This window comes from Falco biarmicus, chromosome 9 (assembly GCF_023638135.1).
Source record: "Falco biarmicus isolate bFalBia1 chromosome 9, bFalBia1.pri, whole genome shotgun sequence".
Taxonomy (NCBI): Eukaryota; Metazoa; Chordata; class Aves; order Falconiformes; family Falconidae; genus Falco; species Falco biarmicus.
The window spans coordinates 27674333-27702237 of NC_079296.1; the positions used below are offsets into that span (position 1 = coordinate 27674333).

The 27905-nt window shown below is 48.9% G+C and overlaps 1 protein-coding gene and 1 long non-coding RNA gene across 10 annotated transcripts; one reads left to right on the forward strand and one right to left on the reverse strand.

Moving 5' to 3' along the window:
* Positions 1–46: 46 nt before the first annotated feature.
* Positions 47–27703, reverse strand: ARHGAP19 (Rho GTPase activating protein 19). Of its 4 annotated transcripts, none has more exons than XM_056351998.1 (12): positions 27629–27703; positions 14438–14703; positions 9237–9317; positions 8695–8904; positions 7873–8099; positions 7284–7370; positions 6262–6327; positions 5342–5530; positions 4533–4631; positions 3852–3944; positions 3285–3353; positions 47–2791 (listed from the first exon to the last, which is right to left on the reverse strand). In XM_056351998.1, exons 1-12 carry the CDS (start codon positions 27697–27699, stop codon positions 2735–2737), a joined length of 1515 nt encoding a protein of 504 aa, XP_056207973.1. In that variant the 5' UTR covers positions 27700–27703; the 3' UTR covers positions 47–2734. The 4 variants fall into 4 exon arrangements, with proteins under 4 accessions (XP_056207973.1, XP_056207974.1, XP_056207975.1 ...); XM_056351999.1 differs by lacking the exon at positions 27629–27703 and adding an exon at positions 17523–18607; XM_056352000.1 differs by lacking the exon at positions 3852–3944.
* LOC130155065 (uncharacterized) lies at positions 10776–21058 on the forward strand. Of its 6 annotated transcripts, none has more exons than XR_008823913.1 (4): positions 10776–12074; positions 12874–13962; positions 14765–14837; positions 18844–21058. It is a non-coding gene; the product is annotated as an uncharacterized LOC130155065 (long non-coding RNA). The 6 variants fall into 6 exon arrangements; XR_008823912.1 differs by lacking the exon at positions 12874–13962 and having other exon boundaries at positions 18844–19385; positions 20211–21058; XR_008823915.1 differs by lacking the exon at positions 12874–13962 and having other exon boundaries at positions 18844–18989; positions 19147–21058.
* Positions 27704–27905: the final 202 nt, after the last annotated feature.

The window sequence follows — 27905 nt, forward strand, 5'->3', positions numbered from 1 at the left end:
GTCCTCACTGTTCCAATGAAACTGTTTAAGCCACTGAGCAAAACCATTAAAAATAAAAGCATTTAATATGGGGTTTTCACATGAACACACAGAAAGGCAACAGTCTGAAACAGTACATACATAGCATATATAAATAAAGATTAAAAATACTTTGGAAACGATAGACTCTGGGAACAGTTAGTGGCTGCTCTGGGAGGAAGCATCCATGTGGGTCATTGCACAGGGCAGACAAATGAGACACGTCAACCATGACTAAAACTCCCCCTTGCATGTGAGACAGTGTGAACACATTGGAACTACAACAGCCAAGGGTCCTAGAGGCCAAATCTGTTAGCCGCCACCACCGTCCTCAGCACAGGGAGGACAGCACCTTGGGCTAAAGCCCAGGGCACCAAACCCCTCCTGCGACTGCCTTGTCTGGAGCCTGCACCCACCCCTTTTGGCAGGGAGGGCATCTGGGAGATGCAGAACACTGGGCTGATACCCCATAGGTAATTTTTTCTTAGAGCTAAGCACATATCAGCTGTGCCAGAAGGCAGAGTCCCTGAGCTAGAGCCATCAGTAAGCGGGAACAGTGAAGAGTTACGTTCCTCTCATCTACAGGGGAGCAGCGTATTTAGTCTTAGGAACAAGACCGCCTTGTCAAGCGGACACCCATACAGAGACACGCGCCCAGCTAAGCTAGGTGATGAACAAATGCTTCATCCAGCACCCACCCTCGATGCAAGTAAGGGCAGAGGTAGCAGGACCAGACCCAGCTCTCTCGGCGCTGCTGCTCGACCTTCGGCTCTGCCTCATTTCTATTCAGAGGCAAAGCCGAGATTCCCAGGTCTCCACTCCACTAATGGCAGACTGCCGGGTCAGGACAGAAGTGCGGTCAGCAAAACACAGTCCCCTTTGGAGAAGAGCACACAGACAGCCTCAGCCTCTAGAGAGAATGATTACAGACACATCCAAAAAACACATACTACTACCACAGCAAACTGCCTCTGCCCTTCTTCACAGCATCCTCGCCTGCCTGGTCCCTGAAGAACCAGAGCTCTTTCTTCGCTGCGACAGAGGCTCCTAACACTACCAACTCCCATCTCACACATCTGCAGTCCCACTACCCCCAACATTTTCAAGGCAGCTCCTCCAATTTAGGGTCATACTGGGGACAGACACCCCCAGTAAAGTACCAGGAACATCCCTTTGGACAGAGCAGCATGAGGCACATAGCTTTGTATCTAAAAATAACACACTAATAATAAAAAAAAAAAATCACAGTTAAAAAAAGTGACAAATTCCAGCTAAGCTGCACAGGGCTCCGATGTCCTGTTTTGACAGCTCTAGCCAGTCAGACTGAACTCCCTGCTCACATCCCAATATTCACACCTCCTGCCACCAGTTGTCTCAGAAAGCTGTCAAGGACAGAACTCTAACTCCTGCCAGCTGCTGGTTCTTAAAGATTAGAAGACAATTATAATTGGATTCCAGAGATTATTTGCTTTGCCAAGAAGGACTGAGAAGTGTTTAGATGGTTCCCCAGCTGATTAAACCTCTATTTCACAGTAGTGACCCTGTGTGTTGCCTACTCCAGATTGCTTGCAGACAGGTACTTGGCAAGATTGGTTTATTGGAGCACTTCAGCTTAACAAGACCGCTGACACTGGCCAGCTGTGATGAGGGTTTATCCTGTATCTAGATGGTTTCATCTCATTTCTGCAGCTCAGACCAAAAAGCTGAACCCAGCTCCAGCCATTTCCCCCAGTTTAATGACTAATCAGCCAGTTGCCTGACCAGCCATCCAGATATCTTGAGCCAAAGCCCTTGGCACCATTTGCAGCAGATCACAAACAGCTAAAGCCCTCTCTCACCTCTCACGCTGCTCACAGTGTTCCTATGCTGCACACACAGCCACAAGATTCTGCCTGCTCCAGACACCCTGGCTTCCAAAGGCTGGGCTGTTCTGCCCCAGACAGCTTTCTCCAGCTTCCTTCCCCACTCAAGCTCAGCCTCCCTGCGTGAACACAAAGCAGAGACTCCTTGCTCACCAGGCAGAGCTGTGCCATTGGAATCTGAAGATAGAGAGCAAGGGCTGCCTCCAGCTAAAGCTGAAACAGAGGGATGAGTTTATCAGGGAAGCTGCTTTCCCCTTGCCCCACTTGAAATGATGGCACCCAGAGCCTCTCCTCTTCTCCCAGGCTCATCCTGCGCCCTGTACCGTTTATGCACTCCAGCCCTTTGGGGACAGCAGGGTGAAATGGAGCCCAGAGGAAGCAGAGGAGGCCTGGAGGTAAGGCTAGCTGTCAGGATGTGGGTGAATGCTGGAGTCCACCGTTCCCATTGCTAACAGGGGAGGGAGCAAAACCAAGCCATATGTTAAAAACTCAGAGCAGAAAAAACAAAAGAATACAGCCTAGCAACATTGCAGAGAAAGCTGGGAGTGCACAGAGGGCCCTGCAATGCACAGGGCTCTCCTTGTAAGCAAGCACTCCAGCTCTTCCCAGAGCCAGCAGGTCAGACATGCTGCACAAATTTTGGTTAGATAGTGGTTTGCCCCATAGTAGAATGAAATATAATTTATATACAGAAAGAAACAAGTTCCTGCAGTCTTTGCAAAGGTCCAGTTTCAAGAGCACTGCCATGTTGGCGAGGGCTGCCGTGAGCCTGCAGCACTCCCCTCTAAGTGCAGCACATTATTCACAGCTTGCGAGGCTGGGCATTCCCAAACCATGTGTGGGTGCGAGGCGATTCAGAGGGATGATGAATCCTTGGAAAGCAGGTGGGCTCGCATGCGTCTGCAGGATTCCTGGAGCAGAGAATTAGAGCAATTGAATGCTTGAGAGACAGAATGCCATGCAAGAAAATGTTGATGTGCTGTCCTCCCCCTGCAAGGACTCCTGCCTGGAGTCTGCCTCCTATACCTTTTACCAAAGCAGAGACAGGAGGCACTGAGAAGACAGGGACAAACACAGCAGCTGGTCTTGGGTTGCACCAACCTCTTGCCCCACTGCCACCCTGACAGGCTGCTAGTACCACCCTGTGCTGCCAGCTTCACTCTGTTTCCCGTGACAGCCTGCCTACCAACTCACAGGTAGAAGGGCTGTACACACCTGCTTTGGTGAAACCCTTCAAAGCCCAGCTTTTCAGCATGCCAGCTGCTTGCAGATTGGCATGGAGCAGACTGCTACAAGCCAGGGGACCACAGCTGTCACAGAGTCTTGCGTGCATGCCATCACCCCTGCACATGTCAGGCCCAGGTACCCCACAGGAAGGAGAATGGGCATATGAACGTGTCTCACCGCTTTCTGGCCCTCCAAAGACTTCAGCTTTGCTTGGGACATGTGAGCTGGAGATCCACATTTCTGTAACTGGGTGAGAGAGGAGGGAAAAAAAAAAAAAAAAAAGTAAAGAGCTGTGGAATGAAGTGGCATCCACAGCCTTCCCTGGGAGCAGCCTGTACCACCAGAGCAGTGACCACCCAAATCCAGCCTTAAGTTAGTCTGGGCCATCGGACAGTGCTACTACCCACAGGCAGCAGGCTCTGTATAACTTGCGGAGGAGGATGGGAGAGAAGGAAGGGGCCACAAGCCAATGTCCTTGGCCAGGAACACAGCCAGAGGCATAAGACTGGAGTGGAGGCCCAGTGATGCCACTCCTGTCCCGATGCCACCCTTGCCATCTGCTCTGCTCTCCTCCTAGCACCTTCCTAAGACCTTTATTTGATCACACAGAAGATATTTCTCTTGGGCAGAAAACAGCAAGCAGCCCCCCCCAGGGATCACTGAAACGAGCACCCAAGTTGCACTCGAACTCCCCTCACACGCTCCACCACCAGCAGCTTCAGTGGTGCTGGCAGCAGCTCTTACCAGGTGGACATTCTCTTTGCTGACTCGCTCAGGCTCCGGTGTGGCATCCCTGCTCTTCCTCTCCAGGATAACTGGGGTTCCTAAAACTTTCCGCTGCCGTAAGAAGAGAGGGCTGTTGGCTAGTGCTTAGAGTGCAAAGTGAAAAAGAAAGGGAAGGAGCAGGATGCATTGCTGGTAAACAGTTGGATGCTGGGAAAGAAAAAAGGAAGCCAAGCTGGGACAAAGATTGCAAAGCAGAACCACCTGAAATACCATGCCACTAGGTTGAGCCTGCCAGCTTGCGAAGGGCCTGGGAGCTGACCTGAGCTCTGGCCAGGAACCCAGCCTGTCAGAAGCGGGTACACACTGCTGTGGTGCAGCCTGCAAGTGTGCTAACACCTGTGCTAGCAGGCTAGACTACATGACCCTGTCAGTCCTCATCTCATCTTGGGAAGCAAACAATCCTTCAGAAAGATGCATAGATCCTACAGTCACGCATTTCATAGAGGGTTATACTTTACAGTAACAAGGCTTATTGTCACGGTGCTGGCTTTTCTGTCCCCAGTGGATCTATGGTTTTGGGACCCAATACTTTGAACAGTCCCTACCCTTTGAGGGCCTCATTCAAGCCAGGGCAAAGCAGAAGCACAGAGCGACATCACAAACTCACAGCAGAGAGCTTGAGTCAGAGGTTGCCTTTACCTTAATGAGGCCGCTGAAGGAGCGCGAGCGGGTACGTCGTGGTGCTGGGGATGTGGGTACATCAGAGCCAGGAGTGAGAGCTGTAGGATGCTTGTTAAACTAGGATGAAATATGAGGGCAGTATGTTAGCACAGTTACTGTTACAGTTACACCAGTCCCTTGCTGCTGTGTGCTGCTCTACCTGCTCCTAGAACTCAGTTTCTCTCTTTTGCACCCCAAAACGGAGGAGCAGCTCGGAGCTGCAGGGAGAAGAAAGCAGAGGAAGGCCACATCTCCCACCCAGGATTACAGGGAGCTTGGGTGTGAGGGCTTTGTGATGTCTACCCGATTAGCCAAAATCCACAGGTGTTGGAGCAGAAAGGGTGTTGGGCAGCAGCTGGAGGCTGGCAGCCACAACTAGTGCTGACCATATCAACTAGTCTCTCTGGAGCAGCAGGTTGGCTAAGAATGCTCATGGGACCAAGAGGAGGCCAGTTTGTCCACTCTTTGCAGGCAAGAGGCGAAAAGATTTTTCCCTTTGAGGGAGGAAGCTCAACAGGACCGGGGAACTGCTAGCTCGGCAAGTCCCTGGCCTGGAAAACAGAGCTCAAAGCACAGCTTGGTGCAGCAAGCTCCATGGTCAGCCACATCTGGGATAGGCAGTCTCCTCCCTTGCCTTCATACAGCTCTGCCACTTACACAGCCCAAAGCCCACTCTCCCCAGCCTGCCCAAGATTAGGAGCAGCTCTCAAAAAGGCCTTGCTTTTAGCCCTGTGCCCAGGATTGTGCTGAGAAGCACACCTCAAAGATATCTTTCCTCCCCACACTACCTGCCGGATAAGCTTCTTCTTCTTTGCAGAGTCAGGCATATTGTGGACATGGCGGAAGAGCTCCTTCAGTGCCTCCTCCGTGCGCTGCTGGGTCTCCTCCTGGTGGCAAGTGTCCAGCCGGCTTCGCTTCTGAGACTTGAGGGGCTGCAGCTCCTTGGAGCCAGGAGATGTCAGCAAATCCAGGTCGTCCTGGGAAAGCGGAGACAGTAGTCGCTTGCCATGCTTTAATCCAAACGAGCCTCCCATCTGAGCCAGGCTGGGAAGAGTCTCGTGAGCTGCCTTAACCCCAGTGAATGAAGGGCTGCGTTTTCCCTACCCCTCTGCAGCAGCACTGCACCAGCAGGCCCTGTGCCAGGGAGAGGTGACAGCAATACAAAGGTGACCCCATTGCTTCTTCCCTCCCCTCCCGGATGCCAGCTGCAGAAGCCCTTCCAGGCTTGAGAAGGGTCAGTGCAGCTCCTTGCAATGCATCTTCCCTCTTCTGCAGCTATATAAGGCAGGGAAGCATTTGCTGGCAAGACACAGACAAATCTTATCCCAGTGGCAGCAAGTAGCCTTTATCCCAGCCCCTCTTCCAAGCAGCACGGCCACAGCAGCAGGCGCATCTCTCTGTTTGGAAGGCACGAGCCCATGAAGGAGCAGGTGCTGCATGTACTAGGCACAGGGAGCAGGTTTGCTGCTAAACAGGGGCTGGTAGCTTGCTTTCCCTGTGCTTTTGATTAACAGATGCTTCAGCTCTGCCCAATTTCCCTAATGCAGCCGCCTGCACCACACCATATGGTTCCCTCACTCCTGCTCTCCGACAGATCCTCTTTCATGACTTGGTTTGTTTTCAGCTTCTTTCACTCACAAGGATCCCTTCCTAGTGTCATAGCCTCTGCCCTTTCACACAGGGCAGCCACTGCATTTGCTGACCTTACCTTTGATGTATGGGCTCTGGACCCCAGATAGTGCAGCCTGGCACACTCCCGGATGTACGCTGGGGCCTGTGATGATGGACAGAGAAAAGGCCAAATGTATGTTTAGCATGTTTGGCCCTGGGGTAAGAGTGGCCCCAACAAAAGCTGCTCTTCAAACATACCACAACAAGCCATTTCCATCAAGATTCAGCTGTTTAGGGCAGACAGAACAATGGGATTTCATGTCCCCAGTGCAGTCCCTGTTCACCGTTTCCTTTTGACGCAGGCAACCAGCACAAGCAGAACACAGTAAGAGCAGGGTTCCATGAGAACTTTCTCCAAGCAGTTCCCCCAGCTCTGAGCTGGCCAAACAGGGGCCTGAGTAAGAGGGCAGAAGGGGAACTTTCTATGGGAGGACTCTCTGCAGAGAGCAGATGCCTACAGTGGCCAGGAAGGTCCTGAGAAGTCAAGAGGCTGCCTGTGGCAGAAAAGCTTCCTTGGAGGAACCTGCAGAAAGCCGCATGCTCCTGACTGTCATACCGCTACACCCTGCTCTGAGCTAGACAGAGGTCCATGCCTGCAAGCTGTGCCTGTAACAGCAGGGGGGTGACTACCACTTGCAGAGACATTCACAACAAAATGACCTGCTGTATTAGGTGTTCAGCTCTTGGCAGCATTCATCCAGGACAAGCCCCTTCAGCTTCCTTATCCTGCCAGAACCCAAGGGGAGTCCGGCTGCTACCTGCGCCCCAGAAGCAGGTTTCCCAGCCGGGCAGCAGGTCTGGGTGCCCAGCAGAGGGTGGTGTTACACTGCACCGTGCTTCTGACCTGCCCCTGCACAGCCACCTCCGGGGCTGTCCGCCTACTAAAGCCGTTCTCCCTAGTCACTAAAGGAACAGTTTCTTGTAGAAAGCCTCCTTCTCTTACCGCAGAAGAGAGCGCTCGTTATACACACTTGACACCTGGGATCTGTCTGGAGAAGGGGCATTCGTCCAGTCTCCTGCTGAAGGGCCAGGGAGACCAAGCCCACAAAGCACACTTACCTTGAAAAGTTTCTGAGAGTGTTTGATCATGAAGGTCACTCCATTGTTTAGCTTCGTGATATTCTCCTGAAGGTCATTCGCTGTCACCTGGCAAGGGGACATAGCCAAAGGTGCAGCAGTTAGAAGGGGAGGAGGAAGAGTCTCTGCTGCCCTCACTGTCTCTGGGACATAGACACACATGGTGTCTCAGCAGGAGACCTGCTCTGAGGAGATGGGCAGGCAGAGCTCACAAAGACAAAGCTGCTCTGAGAGGAAAACTAGACAACGCTGGGGCCAAACAGTTCACCAGCAGCGATCCGCAAGGTTTGTCTGGAGCTGTCATTCTTAAAAGAAGCAGAACTGTCCTGTGCTTTCAATTTAACTGAGAAAGACGAAGCATCTGTTGCAAATGAGACCTATGGCAGGTCTGGACTGAACACTAGGACTGAGTCCTGCCGGGAAGCTCCACCTCACCATCCCAGCCTCCAACCTTCACATTACCATATCAATACTTAACCTTCACATCTTGGTTCTTCCCCTGCAGGCCTGCCAAAGAAAGCTGCTTTCTACCTTGCCATATCCCACCCGCAAATACTGAGGCATTGCTCACATTTCTGGGCCATAGGATGTGGGGTGCAAACATGAGGGCAAGATTGTGGGCAGACATCTTGTTCTTATCCTGCTTCTTCGCGGTCTGGTAGAGCAGGTCCAGCAGCAGTTTGAGCAGACTGCGGTTAGGCGCGGGAAGGATCAAAAACAGCAGCTGGAGGGCTTCAATTTGGCGCTCTTTGTCTGGAGTGCTGGTCTTATTCCCTTTCTCATCAAACAGTGTCAAGTCTGCCAAATCACAAGGCAGAACGTGAAGGACATGCATCAGCTTTCCTAACAGCAGCTCTATCGCAAGTGGTTACCCTCCCCTCTTCGTACGCAGATCTCCAAACTCCTGCACAGTTCTTGGCCCTCTGTCTCTCCCTCCAGCTCCCAAGCTCCCCACCCAATGTGTTAATCTGTGGTACTCCTCCCATAGGACAACACGCTGGCTAAGAGTTGTGATGAGTTGAAGGCAAGATGGATGAAGTTCACATAAGGTAGATCAATAACAGTTATTAAGTACGTAAAAACCACACCTCACTCAGGAGGCCCCCAGACTTAAATCAGATGGAGACCCAGGTTACCAATGCAGGCTCTGCTTCTGTAGGTATCTGTTTATTGCTGGAGAGAGAAGACTGGGCTAAACAGGCTTGGTCTAATTCCTTAGGATTTTCAGCTCCAGTCTTTCCACCGTTAGGCTGAGATGAAGGAAGATTCCTTCTTACCCTGCCTTCAAGGATTACGCTTACGTAGCCTGGTGCACAGCTCTGTAGCATTACCAGCTTTCTAGGAAGCTAGTTCCATTCCCCCTGCTCATCACTATCTCTTGCTGCTCACTCACCTGCAATTTTGAGGTGGGCATGGAAGTGCTTGTGTGTCAGCAGTGGCTCTGGTAATTCACCCAGGAACATCTTAAGTAGGGTGGCCACATCATTGGAGTGAAACTCCCCAGAGTCCAGGTCAATATCTGTACCACTGTTCAGAGCATCCTTTAGGATCTGTTGCCTGATGCTGTTGCCTGGCACCCGAAACAAGCCTTCTGCTCTTAGATCTGCTCAGCAGAGGGGAGAAAAAAGGCCACTGATTAACCAGAGGCTGATTCTTACCAAAGCAGTTCCCTCCCCTTTCCAGAGCTTGACAGCAAACCTCAGTGAACTGTGTTCAGACACATGACTTCAAGCTGGCTCCCATCAGCTGAGTCCATGCACAGAGGGAAGAGATTAACATATCTGCTAGGCAATTCTGGGCAACGGTTGCCTAGGGCAGCCCCAAACTCCTGCTGGTGGAGAGCTCAGAGCTTTTCACTCTGTCTGCACCAGAGACCTGAGGTGGGCCAGACAGATACCCCTTGGGATAGGAAGACAGTAAGACAGAGTCGCTTACTTTTGTGCAGATACTCGATTAGCTGGGAAACTTGTGCAATGCCTTCTTCTGTCAGCGGTGAGCCAAACACCACCCCTTTCTCTGCAGAACAGAAGGTAATGTGTTCAGGCAGCTTAGAACCCAACAACCACAGAGGTAAGTGGTCCCCAAAGAACAGGCTATCAGCATGCAAAGACCAGTGCCCCAAAATGCTGAGGGTGAAGGTCACAAGGACCCCCACAGATATATCACAAGCACTCCCAAATAAGTCACTTCATCTCACCATGCTGTACTTAAAATGGCTTAATCACACTGCTTCTTACTGCAGCCTAATTACAGTTTTTTATCAGCTAAAGCAAACATTTTCTAGCTCCTGAAAAGAAAACAACACCAGAACAGATGCTTCAATTTTAAAGGGCATATCATTTGCAAGCCTGGACCTTATGGCAACAGCAAAGTGCAAAGAGCAGATGTGGCAGCCTGGATCACCCAGGTGGCTGCCACACTCCACACACACACCTGGGAAGCAAAGTCCAGATTAATCTTCACTGTGGCTTGACATGGTATGGAGCAGAAAGAAGACATGCAGCTATGACACTATGGGAGAGTAGAACAAGCGCTACTGGGAAGAGCAGACATGTTCCAACTGGCTCACACTGTCCTTTTCAGGGATGGGTAATTCCTGGAATTCCCAGATCCCAGTGAATGTCTCTTCCATTTCACCTGCCCTGGCCTAATTACAGTAAACTATGAAGGCTGAACAAGGAAGAGTTATAAAAAAAAAAGAGCAGAGTAGTGAAGCAATGAGCTGGGCCTTTCTCCATATGGAGCACTGACAAGCTCCTCTCAATCCTAGAGTTTGCTTTTATCTCATGGGGCTGTTACAGATCAAGCATAAGCTGTCAGCTCCAGAACTCCAGTAAATAACACAGGCTACCGCCCCAGAAGATAGAAGCAACTGAGCTGAAAGAAGATCCTTGCATGGGAGGAGACATTAGATAAGAAGCCCATTTAACTGAAAGGCCCTTGTTGAACCAATGCACAAAACTATTCTTGTCCACAGAGGGACTTCCCAGGTAAGACAGTATTTTCTAATAAATGCAGTCCTGCTGAGAATGGCTTTCTCAATCAGATATACAAAAGAAAGCTGAGGCAACTCCCAGGTGCTTCACTGGCAGCAACCAGAGCCCTCAGCATCGCTTCTTCCCTCAGGTGCATGGAAGTTTTGACTACAGCTAGAGACAGCTAGATGCTGGATAGACCATACCACAACATGCTGACTGGCACTGAGAACTGGAACCAGGTACAGAGCTGGTTTGTCCTGCCCTTGCACTAAGGCTTCAAAGAACCAACAGATTTAAGAGAAGAATATACCTCTCTCCACAACCAGACTTGCCAGAAGCGTGGGCCACTTCTGAGGGCAAGCTGGGCACCTGCCCAGCTTTCTGTGGCTGAAGATTTCCCTCCTTATTGTACAGCTGATAGCCCACCAATCCAAGCAGTGCATTGGCTGGTCTGATAACATTTATCTCTCGTACAAGCTTTCTCTTGCTTCCCCCCCCCCCCAGCACATTTTGATTTTACTAGCTTTTGGTCTGTTGTACTACAGATCTTACTGTTCTGTGGTGTTGATGCTCACAGCATACAGGAAAGACCTGTTTAACTCTATGCATTTCTCTAGCAACCTTCCTGTGCAACTAAATTTATTCCACCTGAAGAATGTTCAGCTTTCTTCCAGGACTCCTGAAACACATAATAAGCCACCAGGAACTCCAGCCTCCTGTTAAATAAGAACTTTTTGAGCTCCCTCTGACAAAGCGCATGCTTCAGTCCTGCAGGAGAAATGAGGGAAATGTGAGGGTTTTATCCACTTGAGTGCAAAGGGAGAGAAGGGTTAGCAAAATATTCTTGTCCTTGAAGAAAACTAAACTCATGAGACATTCAACAGATAGAATCAATAGGGGCCAGAAGGAGAAGAGGAAAATATATCTTCTTGACACATGCAGGGCCCGATAAATCTGATTTACTTTTGAAGTCAGAAGTTGATACCCAAATAAGAATTTGATTCTCAAAGAAACTTGAAAGACTTGTCTGGAGAATGAATGCTAAGTTACAAAGGATTAGATGTTACTGTATGATTGCTTCTGAAACTAAGAAGCAGCATGAGATTGAGTTTCCTGATGCTCAAAGAAATTGCAAGTATTTGCAGCTTCATCTGCTCTGAGCTCTGTGGTCCTTGGCCTCTGGCTTTGAAGAAATAAAACCCGTTTTTTCTAGGTGGTCTATAACACTGCAACAATGATGCAACAAATGATGGCTCCAAGATGAAACATAGTACATGAAACCGATTTTCTCTGTAGACACAAACTTATTTTTCTCAGAGTTTGGCCAAGGAGTTCACAGACAGTGCCTGTCAATGCAGAGAGACACTGCCATTGCAGCCTGGGAGTGCAGCCAGCAGACTTGGGAACATCTGCTAGCTGTAACTGTAGTGAGACACATGGCCATGGAGACGTCTGTATGGGGGAAGGCGGAGCTCTTGGGGAAGAGAGCTAGCAGATGTCAGGTCTGATAAGAGCAGTGCTCCAACAGAGTACAGATAATTAAAAAAAACAAGCTAGAGAAGGCTCAGAAGTCCCTGCTAGGTGGTTTTCACAAGAATGTGGAAGTTTCCATACATGCTAAGGAAACACTTTCAACTTGGTTACTCACTCACTTCTGCTTGTCAAGTGGCAACGGTCTGAATTTAAGGTGTTTCTACTACACTCCGGGAACAGAGGCAGGAGCAATAACAGGTATGAGCACAGTCTAATTGCAGTTTGGGGGCAGCATGAAGACCTGTTACTATGGAGCAGCAAGGTAAGCATGGCAATATTGACTAGTTCTCACCTAAGGATGCTAAAGGAATTTATTTGTAGTACTTGATTTCCCCCTGAGTATATCTGACCAGGGTTCCCACTGGGTGAGACGGGAGTGGAGGGCTGAAGCCAGCACCAGAAGATACAGCCTGAGCAGTGGGGCTGCAGAGCTCGTCTTTATGAAACACAGCGGAGGAATAGGTTTGGTAGAATTAGAAACACTTAGAGAAACTATATAAAGGTTGAAGACAAAAAAACCCCATACTCAAACATAGCGATAGCTCTCTTCTCAGAGGTACTCACAACAGCAGAACTGCTCAAAAGAAGGGGAACGCTGATTAGAAGTGTTCAGCCCTAGGTTGCCAACATCTGAAGGCTGCTACCCACAGCTTCTCTGCCAGCAGACAGCCAGTCTAGCTAGGAAAACAGAGCTGCTGAGGGATGTGAGAGGTGCCCAGATGGAGGCAGTTTTTGTCTAGATGAGTGAGAAGGTTTAACTGAACTTACTGGGAGAACCAGGCTCCCCTTGAGCGTGAGCAGAGGTGGGAGAAGGCACACACACACCTAGAACACGCTTTCAGTTACAACAAAACAGAGTGGTAAATGCCAGCCAGTGAAGAGGAGAGGATCTGAACACAACTGTGCACAAAAGCAAATCTCAGACTTCTGAGAAAGGGCCTAGAGCTAATGTTTCATAATAAGACAGCTGAACTTGAAAGAGAAGATAAGTCACTTGTCAGTTTACCAGAAGGAAACTCAAGCTGAATGATTGTCTCAGAGAGAAATTTGTCATCTCCCAGGGTTGAATCTGGGCTTCAGCAGAGTCAGTCTGCAGAGCTTTGTCACTGACTCACTGGATTGAGATGTGGATCACAGATTTGTACAGATTTCTGAGCTGCACAGGCAAGACCTTCCAGAGCACTGGGACAGCAACTGAACATGACAGTGGGCCCTGAGTGAAGTCAGTGGCCTGGGAAGCTTGGGCATTATTGTTGTTTGTGGAACCTGATGCTCTCAGCCTTTACCGATATTCCACCACTTACAAGGAAAGCTAGGAAAAACAGAGCATGGACTTCCATGGACACAAGCAAGCAGAGAGACAAGGACACCTTGGTGTGTAGAGGAAGAACCTGTAGCTTGCTCAGGCACCACTCTGCAGCTCAGTGCTATCCACAGAGCCAGGCCAGAAACACACAGGGGCCAAAGAAATCTCTCTGTGGTATGTGCTGCACTGCGCACAGTGAGCAGCTGACCCACCGAGGCCAACCTGACATAAACCACAGCAATAACCTCCAGAAGAAAAGTACTCTAGAAGGGCAGGGCATTTCTGGGATGAACCTCCTGGCCTCCATTTTACTCTTTTCTAAAGGTGTGGGACACCAGAGTTGGTGGTGCCAGTGACAGAAGTTACCGTGAATCAGTAAGAATAGTGGCGTTTGACTTCAGTGACATGCTTGTCTCACGAAAGAGATGTCACCGAGTGTGGTCTAACACTCAAACTGAGTGACATCTGGGGTGAGGCGGGGGCCTCGCAGCCCTGTGTTGCTTCAGTAAAAGCCCGAAGGACCCCTGTACATCTGTACTTAATCCCCCACCCCATGGTGAACTGTTTGGCCCCACTGACCTTCCAGGACTGACAATCCTTGCTAAGGGCCAATCGGCACACAATAATTGACTTCGTTCCACCTTGCCACGAGTACAAATCTGGTATTTAGAATTTTGAGGGCAAGAACTCTAACTACCAGGCGGGTCAATGGGCCTGGACCTCTCTCCTTCCCAAGCAGGGACACCTCTTTGGTAAGACTCACACCTCCAACTACATTGGATGTTACCCAGGAAAGTACTGTTAACAAGAGCGCTGAACTTTTCACATGAGCTCGATTTTCACAGTAACTGTATTTATCAATAGCAATTCTGAATTTGTTGTATCTGTTGCTTTAATAAATCATCTGTACTTTCAACTTTGTGAAACTCTTTCAGTGACGGTCCTGGGGAGGGCTCTGACAGGCAAACATTGACTCTGATAAGTGGCTGTACAAATAATCCGCCAAGACCTAAATTGTCAACCAAGTCTGAGACTAGGATCAGATCTAGACTCCCCTCTGAGAAGGGGTTTAGAAAGCAAGAGGGTCCTTTGTGAACCTTGTGACTCAGTGGGAGAGCTTTCCTTCCCTTAGCCATGTGTCAGATTCATACACAATGCAACAAGGCGTCATCCCCAGAGATTACAAACCTATAGTATTAACCATTCAGCACAAGCTCAAAACAACAGGCCTACACTGAGAGTTTCATAAACTACATGTAACAGACGATGGCAGTCAGCATCACCCTGAAGGTGAGCACCAGACGTCATGCTATACTCACCCTTGCGCTTCAGAGACATCAGAGACCGAAAAAATCCAGAGGCTGTACTGTTTGCCCCGGGCAGTTTTGGGTCCTCCTCTCCCATTAGTTGGGCCAGCTCTGCCCCAGGCAAGTCAATAAGCCTGGTAATGTTGCTGACAACGAGCTCTGTGAACACCTCTGGTTTTTCATGGCGCAGCTTTTCCACAAAGAAGTCAGGATTGAAGATGATGGGCTGGCTGCGGAGGGAGGAGTCATTGCAAATGACAAAATTGCAGATGGCATCACTGGAAAAAAAGGAAGGAGGAAAAAAAATACAGTAACTCCTCATTGCTTTGTTTTTTACAGCCAGCTGGTCTGCCCTGAAGGAGACATCTGCTGACACAGGAGCTCCCAGTCTAGACCAACAGTGCTGTCTTAGGTGAGCACTCCGCACAGCGCGGCTACATTTCCCTTTGGAGCAAAACTCTCTCTGGCCTGTTTGTACAACACAGCCCAAGACTAGCATTCTGTAGCATGGTGGTAACACATATAACACATGGCAACACCCAACTAAAACTTGCACTGTATCTACATCCTACTAACTCAGGCAGATAGGTCACCCAATACTTTTCATTAACCTACCACTCTCAGTCATAAATAAGATTGGTCTGTCTCCCTTCCCAGAAATTCAATCCCAGTGGCCTGAAAGTCTAAACCCCAATCTAAATTTTTTCATGGCCAGCTTATACTCATCAGTTCCCATTGCCAATCTATCATTCCTACTGTCCTATCACCAAATAGATAGTTCCCATGGCCTGGGACTTTGTTTTTATAATCATAAACATGCCATAATACTGACCCACAGTTCTGCTAGGGATGTGGTGAAACACTCTCAGGTGACAAGCTGCCAGATCTTTGGGTATTGCTCTCCGTCAGCTATGACAACTGCCCAGCTGTGCACTCTTGAGTCTACAGTGAGCCTGAACTCATCAGTATCACCACAAACCACAGAAAGTCAGTCCTTAAGGAACCCCTAGTAACATTTCTCCTAGAACATCTCTTTTCAGCTCATCCAGTTCTTGCCTCTTCTTCAAGCTGTCCTTTATCTGACCTCCCTATTTTCTACTGATTTCTACTTTCTCCATTTCATAGCTTCTCATGCAGCATGGAAAAGGGATGCATCTGAGACACTGCTCTGCTAAGGGTTATCTGTAACAGATACTTAGCCCTACCACTGGTTAGGTGAGCTACATTTACCATTTCTAAAATCAAAAGAGTTATCAAAGAAATATCTCAGGCTAGTCAGTGCTCTTAATGCTCACACTTAGAACTTATCCCAATTTCCATCTGCCTGTAAGTCTTCCATTACCATCTTCCCACCGTTTCAAACACTTGCCCACCTCTGAAGTCAAGCCCACAGGCTAGAGTTGCTTAGCTGGCTTCTCCTGTTCCTCTTTTACTTAAATGTGAGGATTAGTGTCGTTATTCTCCAGTCACAAGCTACTGCCCCGATGTTATACTTGGCTATGAAGTGCTGGTCTGGACCTGTGAACTGGCGTGCCAGGTCTTCAGGGCTCTGGGTGGAGGCTGCCTACCCACCCAGCTTGCAAACACTGTATGCTTTCACTGTGTGACATTCCCCAATCCTTTAATCATTCTTGGGCTCTTATATAATACTTTCCATGGTTTCAACATCCCTCCTCTGCTGTGAGGTCCTGCTGAACACTATTTTCCAATAGCAATTGCCCAAGTGCACATGCAATAGAAACGCTGCACTTGTGCACCAGGGATCGTATCAGTCCCTTAGGTGTGGTGTGGCACCCACGGGGAAGCATGTGCTCTGCCAATCACCCCCATGGCCACCAAAGGCTTTCCCTTCAAAGCAGGCTTTCCCACAAAAGATTGGAGTGCTCTGACCTTCTCCTCTCTGCTGAGGGGTGGAGGCCACATCACCATGTCTGGACCACACTGGGCATCTGGGCTCACTGCTCAGCACGCCTGCCACCAAAACAGTTTGCGACACACTGGACCTTACATCCACTGGTTCAAACAACAGAGCACTTCAGCTACTAGCCCAGAGATCCCAGCAATTTATTTTTCTGACGTAAATTGACAGTAGGTAACCAAGGGGAAGATATCAAAGCACATACTGGTAAGTCACATGAACTCCAGCCCACCTCCACACAGTATCTGTGAACCCAGCTGTGGTGTGGTGAACTACTGCTGCACATTTTTGACCTGAAAGACCATCTTGGCATCATTTCCAGGATGCGTGATCATAATAAGAGAATAAAAGCTGGGACTCAGGCTCCACAAGGACAAAGATACTTGCTGAAATCAGAGGAAACCAGGCTCTCAGCAACACTTGCATCGTGAGAATCCATACAAAATCCTCTCCCCTTGCCACTGCTCTCCACAGATGTCAAAGACTCCTTCAAGAGGATGGAGAGGAAGAAAGTCTGCAAGGCAGACTGCAAGGCAATCTGCCAGGTCATCTAAAATTTTAGAAAGCTCTTAAAGGCTCCCAGCTGCATGGCTTAGAGTGGCCTAGCAAGCATGCTGCCGACTCCAAATGGGGGACATATTTTTCTGAGCACTTCCCAGCCTGTTTTTCAACAGTTTGTTATTTGCAATAAATCAAGATGAAAATGCAACAACTCCATATCAGCTGCCAAAAAGCAACTTCCAATTAATCTAATCATATTCACATTTCATTGCACAGGTCTATAATGCACAAGCAAGTGCCAGCTTTGCCAATAATGTGGAGCAAGCCCTTTGCCTGAAACCCATGACAACTGATTCTGTGGCAATACAGATCCTGAGAAGGGTTAATAGCAAGTGTATAGGCCCAGTGACCCTGCCTGCAATGATCCGTGCACTGTTATTCACTCACTAGCAGTTTTGTTTCCCCACAGAGAAGATATGCAAATACTTTGCAGCAGTTACATCAAGCATCACAGATTATCTGCTCCCTCTGACAATTAGATATCTAGATTCAGAGAAAGAAAATTAAACAATTTTGTCAACTAGAACTGACTGACAATTCTCTGCACAGCCCGTGTTACAAGTCATGCAAAGTTTAACATTTAATGCAAAAATACACAGAAAAAAGTAAATTTCTTACATGAGTGCTGAGAGCTTTTGGAGAGGCATTAGGAAGCAGAGACAGGGAAAAGAACTTGCTCCTTGTTTCCAGCAACAAAAGAAACCTGCCTGTCCCAGCACAGCCTATGCAAATTCCACGCATGCTACGAGACACAAGGGCGCATTATTGGGTCTGAAAGGCCCCCTTGGCACACACTGGGCATCAGCCTTCACACAGAGACAAAACAGAAAAGAAAAGCTGGACAAATTGATTCATGTCTCTTGCCAAAGGCTGCGTAGCTGGAGTTTAACGGCAAATAATTCCTACATAGAAACCCGGGTTTTGAATTAGGACCAGTGTGGTATTAAGTGCTCTCCACCTGTATCTAAGGGGAATCCACAAAATAGCCCAAATGTACTCTGTGTTTACCATGAGTAAAGCCATGCAAACACATTCCCAACAGCATCCAAGCACAACCAATGTTACAGCACTGGCAGGACAATAGTCGAGTCCCTTAACTGCACAACCCCATGCCCAGAAACCTTGCTAGAAACAATGCCTGCCCCTGCCTTTCACACTTTTAGATTCTTTCTAAGACAAAGCACATAATTGGCCCCTCCAGAGCTGGAAACAGCACCTGGCCATTGCTCTTTGCCACTATTACTGTGCCACCATGTGCCATTCATCCACTTCAGGCTTCCCATTCCATGTGTCTCTAGATTCCCATCCAGTTTCCCTGCCTGCCGCAGCTGGGAACAGCCTTGTATACTCTTATTGTGGTATGGCACTTCAATGAGCTACTTAATTTTGAAAGGTCACTTTATTAGCAGCTCTTCCTCGCACAGAAAATTTGCCTTTGTATCATTATTGCTAATCAAAATGGAAATGTGAAGCAAACCGCTATTTCTGAGCAAAGATAAAGCCCCCACTGGCTTTACACACAATAACCCTGCCAATCCTCACTGCTGCACACACTACAACCTTCAGAAAAAGCCATGTGCCCCATCTGCTGTTTTCATGTTAAAAAAGGAAGATGAATGTACTCTACCTAGATTCACAGTTTATATAACAGCAGCCAAGGGGAGACAAACATGCATTCAGGGAGTTTATTGCCTGTTCTTTTTTTTTTTTTTCCTCCTTACAGAGTTATATTTTCTATATGCTGTGATCTCAGACTGCTTTACGATGTGTCAGAAGATGATAAAATAAAGGAATAAATAGCTTCCTCTTTGATCCCATGAATAAAATCAAATCTCAATGAATAAGAAAACCTTGTACTAATAAGGTTGTGATTAAGACAGCAGATTAAAAAAAATGGGTCCTATATTGTGCTGAGATTCTCGCCATTCTGGTATTTTAGAAGCGAAGCCTGTGATCCCAGCCAAGTCACAAAGAAAGCTGTCTGTCACACACAACGTTCTTGCTTCAGGCATGACAGCCCCATCATTTCATGGGGAGTGGATGGTGCAGGAGGTCAAAATCATGATGGATCAATTAATCCCTAAGGTAACTAGATCCAGGCCCAGGAAATGCCTTGGAAACTAGGATAAAAATGAGACTTAAACTGGCAAAACCTAGTAATTGAACCTGTGGTGGTCTGCTCATGTGGCAGCAAGATTGCATTCAGATACGTGAGACCTAACTGTTTTGGTGGCTTTTACAGTTTTTATGTTATTCTGTCTTCACACACGTGAAGGCAGAAACCAGTTCAAGCAACATGAAACAGTGCATAAGGAGAACACAAGCCAAGAAAGAAAAGGAAGAGGTACCTTTGGGGCAAGGCATTAGCTGTGTTTTTCTAGCTGGGAAAGTGGAAAAACTGGAAGCTGCAGATTTCAGACGAGCCTGATGTACCTATTTCATTGGGCAAAATCCACCCCTGTCCATCCCACACCACAGCAGGTGAGTTTTACCATACAGGAGCAAAAAGATTAAAGAGCTTTGGAAAATAAGGCAGATAATGGAAGAAAATCTCCCTCTGTAATAACAAAATGTTTAGCCTATGAGAGAGAGCCAGGCTCCTACCAAATACTGAGAACAGGGCGATAAGCAGGCAGTGCTAAAGAACACAAAACACGAGCAATACTTTGCCTGGCTAAGCACAAAGGGAGACGGGACAGATGCGCACAGGCTCGTATTTCCCCAGGGAGAGAGAAGGAGCATCATCTCCTACATTGTGCCAGAGTAAGGAACCAATTAACGAGGATGTCTGAAGAGAGTATTTCCAGAACCAGATAGGAGCCATCCCAGATTTTGCAAAGAGATGAAAGAACCATAGTGGAATGATGTGGAATCATTTTAAATACAAAAGGACTAGAAGACAAATTATTTCCTAGATTTAAAAAAATAATATATATATTTAAAAGAAGTCTAACGGGAATGGACTGCAGAGACATTAGAAGTGACCTCACAGTTAAGGCTGCTTTGAGGACTGTACTTCAGACCAACATTCTTGTAAGACAGTTTAACAAAGATCACATTCAGGCCTTGGATTCGGCACAGTAACTCTTCATGGGATGACTGGTTTGCCTCTAAAAAATGTCAAGAAAAACATGCAGCAATTTTTGCCTAGGGTTATACTCATAAAGTCTTTAGGGGCAGAGTCCTTTTGTGATGAGTACACAGTGCATGGGACAGTGGATGCTGTCTCTAGACTTAATACAAGTAAACCATACTAGAAAACGCTGCCTTTTTAATTTTTGCTTTGCTTTCTTCACATTTAAACAGCTAACATGGAGTGATTCAGCTTTTTGGCTATGGGGACTAGATAATAATATACAATTTAAACAGCCAGGAGCTGGGGAAGAAAGCTGCTATTATGCAGTGGCAGCCTGTGCTGGACAACCTGGAACTAACGTAACACGTGGCCATCTTTTGGACACCAGGTAAGCTGGGTATCCGAGTCACTGCTATTATCTAAGAATTCTAATTCTGTCTCTGTAAAGGACTCACAGGAGACCTCAGCAACATCAGCTACGCATCTGTGATGTGAACCTGGAGACGGACCTATCTGGGAAGATAAAAGGGTTGAGGGGGGGTACCAGGGAAGCGTGCTTTGGAAGAAATTGAAAATGCAACATATTACCAGTGTCAAAGAAAGCTGCAGTAGCAAGACATCTTGAAATATGTGAAACATCACAAAATTTGCATTTCACCATGAAATTTTTCAAGTTTGACCTTAGAGAATCCTTCTGTGATATCTTTAATAATAGCCACTGGAATATTTTGAAGTCAAGAAAGCAGTACTTCAACCACTCATCACCACAACATCAGAGTATCCAGATGCCTTCTAGTGCTAGAAGGAGAAAAAGAACTAAGAGGCGCCTTAGAGAGGAACCACATGTTCACTGCAGTGCTCCTCACCAAGTCTCCTTCCCAGCGCCACCACCACAGCTCATTGCACACCCACGCTGTGCAATGGCTCAACCTCCTCCTACCCAAGACTCTGTAAAAAATGCAGAAACACAGCTACCACCAGAAACCCGGTAATTTTACATTAAAGATCCGCAAGCTCATATGTCTGCCTTAACATCAGAATAACAGTCTAACAGCAATAAATAGCAATGCCGCTCTGATTTTCATGACTTTCAATGCGGTCTAAAGTTTGTGTCTTTATTTTAACATAAACCCCTACTGGGAGCAGCAATAGAAGAGGAGCCTTAGATCCAATCCTGATTTCACTGAAACAGCACCAAAACTGAATCTTTTTAGATGGCAGCAGCTGCCTCCTCTTGTTACTGATCTATTCACTTTTATCACTGTGGCATTGGGAACCTCAGTCACAGCTGGGGACTCTGCTGTGCTCCATGCTGTACAAACACAGAACAAAGGCAATACCCTGTCTTCAGAGGGCTGATAGCTAAATCTGAAATGAATGCTGGAGGGGCAGAAAAGAGGGAGGAATCCCAAGAGAAGAGGCAGCACTATCAGTCAGCATGACTGATATAACTGAACTCTGCCAGCTTTTCTGTAGACACTATTAAAAAGGAGGGCGAGGAAGGACAGGAAAAATAATCAGGTCACACTGCAGACATTTAGAAGAAATCCAGCTTCTGTGTGAGGGGCGACATGGGACTGAGCACAAAGGAGCTGATTTGAAAGCTATCAGGCAGGGACGGCTGGGACGCGGGGCTGAGGACACAAGAGCCGAGTTCCAGGCACTGGCTGGGAGCCGCTGGCGAGGCAGAGACAACAGGCCAGCAGTGCTGGGGAGCTGCAGGAGCCTGGCAGCAACGCAGGGCACCGTGTGGCCGCATCCAGACCCCTGCAGCAGGGTGGGAAGGTCTCAGCCTGAGGAAGCCCAGCAGCCACTTCCCACCACCCAGAACATGCTGGGCAGGCATGCTGCCTCCTTCAGAAGGTCACCAGGGCCTGGAGCTAGTCGTATAGAAATTGTTGATGTATTTTCCCTGCCCCATTTATGACTGTTATGACAGTTATAATCATGACAAAACAATGCATCTCTTTTGCTTTATTTTATTAGAGCCATTTGCATTGTGAATAGCATATCATAGATCTGAGGTACCACGTGGGCCCAGGTGCTATCTGCCCTGAATGCTGTGTGCCATGTCTAGGACAGGGATTTTGGGCCTTTTCTCCCCATGCACTGCAGAATTACCTACCATGACCTTTGACTACTGAGTCTAACAAACTGCAAGGACACCTCCTCTTCCCAGGAACCCTAACACCTTTCTTTGTGTAATCTAAAAGTCTTTACTGAACACCTGTCCCTGGATTCTTGCCAACTGACTGCTCTTCAACTTCACTCATATCCCAGGTAGAACATTTCTTCCCCACTTGTGCCTGTGTGGTCCTAGGTTGGGTGGACTGCAAGGTCCACACCTGTCTGCCATATACCCAAAGTACATTGATGGTACATTTCCAGTTGCCAACAACGATAGCATTCCCTCACTATCCTCATTTCACATCTTTAACTTCTTCCCCATTTTGAGTTTACTGGAAGTCAGTAAGAGGCATGGTCTAGTCCTACCTACCTTTACCTCCTTGGCTCCTAGCACTCAAATTGCTGCTTGCACCCCTGATTGACACCCTTACATCTGCAGATAAGAGCCCTAGGGCATCCTTCGGAGGCAGCGAAACATGCAGTTCAGAGACTAGCAAAGATACACTGCGTAGACACTTCTCAGTCCAGTAGCTCCATGCCAGTGTCCAGGTCAGAGCAGAATGACCATCTACAAAGAGGTGCCCCACGACAACCAGGTTTACTTCTGACATGAAAAATCGATCAATCACACAAAAACAGCACAGCAAAATTAACAAGCTACTGTAGCAACTAGCCTCAGAACTCAGCACAACCCAGCAGGGCAGGAAGGATGTTTTCCTCCAGCCCTCCCACAGGATGATAATCACTCAAAATTGGTAGCATCAACTGCTGCCCAGAACACATTTGGGAATCCCATCCCACCATCACCTGTCAGCGCCCCAGCAAAACATTGCAATTTGAGCATAGCATGCTGTAGCACTCCCGGGTTCACTTGGCTGCTGTGGTTTTTTCTGGACCAAGGGGATAGCAAGACCCACAGCCAGCTCCCAACAGTACTGTTAGGTGAGATTTTTGTGGCCACAGCCTGGCAAATACAGAGAACAGAGGTACTTGGGAAGTCACAGCTCTTGTTTTCATTTGTTAAATTTCTATAATTCCACAACACTCCTTTGCTCTGGAGGTGCAACGGGCAAGATGCATGCTTGCATCTGTATTTTGTATCATGGTGGTGTTTGCAAAGGATGAGAGCGCATTAAATCCCTTCTCATCATCAGTCCTCCGCAGACACCACTGAGTATGTCAGAGGCCACATCCCATGTTCCAGATGTGTAAACTCTCACAAGCTGGAATTGCAATGAGGCATACCTGGATGCATGCCAGCATTTAAATAAGATGGTGACATCTGGTCCGCACTGCTGAGGCACAGAGATAAACAGGCTGGGCCAGCCGCAGAGCAGCACAGCACGCAGTACCGGAGAGACAGAGATGCACAAAGTAGCCCAATTAACTCACCAAACTGAGCAAAGCGGGGGCCTAGCGCTTTTGAAGGGGATTTGGGTAGGCTAGGATGTAAAAAAACTGGAACACTATACACAGATAACAGAATTCATGTGACAAGAACCTATACCGTAACTTTATGCAACTCTCCCATGCTGCTCAGAAACTGCTGCTCTTCCCATCCCACCTGTGGTCATCTCTGTCTGGATTCACCAGATTTCTCTGCAGAGCCCAGGGAGCAGGGATATATTTATGTGCTCTTCAGGGGCTGCCCAGGAGAGTGTGGAGTGGCACATGCATGAGAGGAAAGCTCCAGGCACCCCTGAGAGCTTGTGAAGGATGTTCCCGAAAAGGCTTCCTGCTCTCCAAGGCACAGCCAGCCGTGGCACGCTTGTCTCCTGCTATATGACGGCTCGCAAGCAGGGCTGTAGGAATGCCCATATGGAACTCCCAAACCATAAAGCTACATTTCAACCTTGAGTCTGAGCTCCAGAAAAACAAAAAGGGAAACTAATGCTGGCTCCCCTGAGAACTCCCTGCCTCTGGAAATCAGAGCTGCCACATTACCACTCGAAAAGAAAAGATGTTTTGGCTGGACTCCAAATTATTAGAGCTTTATAGGCCAAAAGCAAACACATTAAAAGTTCTCGTAAGCCAGCTGACAGACAATTATTTAAGCAGCTTATCACATTCCCTACTATCTACAGTTTCTGAAAAAATTCATGAGGAAACTCTAGATAGCTTAATTGCAATTACCTAGCATAGAGGTGAGAAATGCCAAAAGCCAGGGAGTGAGGCCGTTGCTCTTGGAGAAAAGGGCCTAACACTCATCAGACACAACAGTAAGTGTAATGTATTACTGAAATGAGAGGCCAGAACATGCCAGACCTGTGAAGCCCTGAAACAAAGGGTCAGCCAAATGTATCACACCACAGGGTCACAGTTCCTCCCATTTCTCTACCCATGTTGGCTCCAAGACCCGTGCAACTTGGTAACACAGGAACCAACAGCATCACTCCCCAGGATCACAGCTCAGGTTTGGTGAAAGCTGGCACAGAAGCAGCACAGCAGGTCCGTGCCTGAACCCAGCAGAGCAGAACGAAGGAAGAGTTCTCAGCTCCCTGTTCTTGCCTCCAGCTAAAGAACAAGTGAAAATGAGATCCTACAGAAAGAGCCAACTCTGAAACAAGTGGGAAATACAAGGCCTAAGCTGTGACTGGGAGCCTAACCCAGCATACAGAGGGACAGTATTTCCAAGAGGAACTTGACTTCAGTTGCAGCCATTAGATGTTAGCCAACATTTCCATGCTGCCCTGTCTCCTTACCATCTGTTCATGCCACTTATCAAATCAACACACACTGAAGACTGTTGACCTTTAGGACAAGGAATTTGATTTCCCAGCAGAGTGTCCAGCACTCAGCGCTTCAGTTTCAGACTGAACTGAGTGCCCACACACCTTTAAAAGAGCATTAACAGAGCCTGGTGACATTTTCATATGCATATAAACATGCACACAGCAACAAGGCAATGACCAGGCTGGTGCAGAGACCCGGACACTGCCTTGGGGTACATGGGCAAGCAATGCTCCTCCTTCATGCAAGTAGACAATTAACTGACGCGTAGCAGAACAAGGATCCTGTTGTCCAAGCCCATCGCAGGCCCTGGATGAGAACAGGATGTTGCCTGCAAACATAAAAAATATTGCAAATGCAATACAGTCTTGAGTTCAGGTCTAGATGTGTGCCTGAGGGAGCTTGGACTGAATAGGGGGTTAAATGCAAGTCTAGGTCTCAAAGATTTTAGCGAGGGTTGCAGAAAAGGGAATATTTGATTAAGATTGTTCCTTGCTCCAGGCTATCTTCAGAGAAAAGTAGCCATGTGTTCAGACTTGGCTTTAACTCTGAAATCAACCATTTTTTCTGCATGACCCTCAGCAAGTCACTTTGACTTTTTGCCATTAAGTCATGTTTACAGTGAACGTTTTCCTATTTGCAGTAAAATATAACTGGCAATTGTGACTCCTTTCATCACCTGTTTACGATGTGAGCTCTTGATGTCCGGTTGTGCAGGGACACACTACCAAGCTATTTTAGCAAGATAACAAGCCTTTTCCTAGCATATCCTGCCTTCCAGGCCCACGGCTTTTTCCCCTTCCACTCATCCCCCCCGCCATATCAAATGGCTGACATGAACACTGAGTGCCTGGCAAAGCATTCAGGCACTGCTTGAATCAAACATTAAATGCATTAATTAAACAGACAGATATTTCTCTTTTGAAACTGAGTACTCTGGCACACTGCAATCATAATTCTCAGTTATGAAGAGCCAGGCAGAGGTCAGAGAGACCACAAACTGAAGAGAGACCCACACAAATCATCTTTTGTCATGTTCAGTAACATTTGGTATGGAGGTAAAGACAATCAGCTTTCATTTCCAATCTTTAAGTCAGCCTGCTGCAAGACCACACGCACAGCATGCAAGCTTTACTAGCTAACTTGTGCTTCTCTCCAGATGAGAGGGAATAGGGGCAAAAGCACGGTTGTGGAGCATGCTTCAAGAAAAGAAAAAAAAAAAAAAAGAAAAAAGAAAAAGGCAAGCTTTGTGGTCTTTGTGGTGACAGACCTGCAAAGTAAGAGATCGATCAATTTGCTAAGCATTGGAGTAAAACTTGTACTTCAGGCTTCGATTTAATCACTTGAGGGGGAAGGGGTAAAAACTAGGGGACTACAGCCTAGGGACAACTGGCAGCACATAACAAATAAATTCAGTCATTTGGACTGATCCAGCCCACATTTAAAATGCTTTATCCAAGAGAGTTTCTCAGCTGCACAGAGCATACTCGCACCCTTACCAGGTCTGGCATTTTAGGCACTCCCTGCTCAAACTGAGCACCATCTCTTCATCCCTCCTTCCAGAGCAACGCTCTGCCCCAACCCAGGAACCAAAGCAGTGTCCCCAGATAAGCACAGCAAGTGCCATCAGGATGGGTCCCACTCAGCAGAGAACAGGACAGCACCACTGTGAATCAGACTAGGTATGAGGCATCAGCCCTCAGCTATATGTTTTGCACGTTCATAAAAATGACCACTCAAAGGATATTCAGTTTGCAGGTCCACATCACACCGGGGTGGGGTGGGGTATTGATTAAAAAAAAAAAAACAAAAAACACACACACACAAAAAGGGAGAAATAAATGATACAGCCTTTTAACAGTCATCCAACAACACCGTCCTGGTGAAGTGCTCTTGCAGTCGCTGCTGTTTTATCGGCAGCAGTCACAGAACGGCTATGCACACCGAACCAGGTGCTAAAGGTGAATTATGCGAAACTGAGATCGCACGTGTATTTAGAAAGCAACAATAACGCACACAGAGCGGACAAAGCAAGGGAGAAAGAGGGCTGGATGCGAAGCAAGCCTATACAGTGCCATCACCCTACCAAACCCTGCAACTGCCAAGCGCTCGGCGCTGTCACTGCGGCTGCAGGAGCCACGCGCCCGCCCGGCCACAGCGGCCTCGCGCCCCCGCAGGCGGCCAGCGGCCGCGCCACGGCGGGGACACGGCTGCGGGCGGGGGGGCACGGCGGCCCCGGGGCGGGGGGCTTCGTCTCGCTAATTTACGCGCAGGGTCGCGCTTCCCCAGGGAACAGCCCCCTCACCCGCGGGCGGGCGGGTGGCTCGGAGCGGCATCGCTCGCCTCGCAGGAGCCGGCGGTGTCTCCCCCGCAATGCAGCACGGGGAGCTGCAGGGAGCGCTGCCCGCCGCTGAGCCCGCGGGGACGGGGCAAACGCAGCGCCGAGGCGCCGCAAACCGGCGCGGGGGGGCCCACAGGCTCCCACCCCGATCCTCACGCCTGTCCCGCGGGGCGTCCCCCCGCCGAGAGCCGGGGACCGCGGCGCTGCCACAGCTCGGCGGGGGTAGGGGGCACCCCGGCCGGCGGAGCGGCTGCCCCGCCGCAGCGGGGACGGTGAGAGCCCGGCCCGCAGGGGAAGCGCCGCAGTGGGCGGGCCGAGGCCGCGGTGCGCTGGCCCACAACGGGCCCGGGCCGAGCCACGACCCGTAACGCGGCGAGGGGCCGGGGAAGGGGCCCCGCCGCCCCGGGGAGGGGTGAGGAGGTGTCGGTCTATCCGGGGCCCCGTTCCTACCTGCCGCCGCGCCGCCCGCCAGGCGCCGGTGCTCCCTCCGCCATCTCATACCTGCCGCTCCGCCTCCCCATTGGCCCGCCGCATGACCCCTCGGCCCCGCCTCGCCCAGGACGCGCGCCGCCATTGGCTGTAGCCGGCGCCGTCCCGCAGCCATTGGCCGTTTCGAACAGGCAACGGCCGATCGGCGCGCACGGCGAGGGGGGACACGGGCGCCCGCCCCGCGCGCGGCATGCCGGGAGCTGTAGGCCCGCGGGGCCCGGCGCCGGGCGGCGCGCCC

Bases quoted from the DNA above. Each gene is read 5' to 3' on its own strand.
- ARHGAP19 (XM_056351998.1), bottom strand. From the start codon at position 27,699: ATGGGGAGGCGGAGCGGCAGGTATGAGATGGCGGAGGGAGCACCGGCG. The intron at 8,905-9,236 runs GTAAGCGACTCT...TCTGCTGAGCAG, and splicing joins AATCGAGTATCTGCACAAAA to ATCTAAGAGCAGAAGGCTTG. The intron at 6,328-7,283 runs GTAAGTGTGCTT...CCATCATCACAG, and splicing joins ACTCTCAGAAACTTTTCAAG to GCCCCAGCGTACATCCGGGA.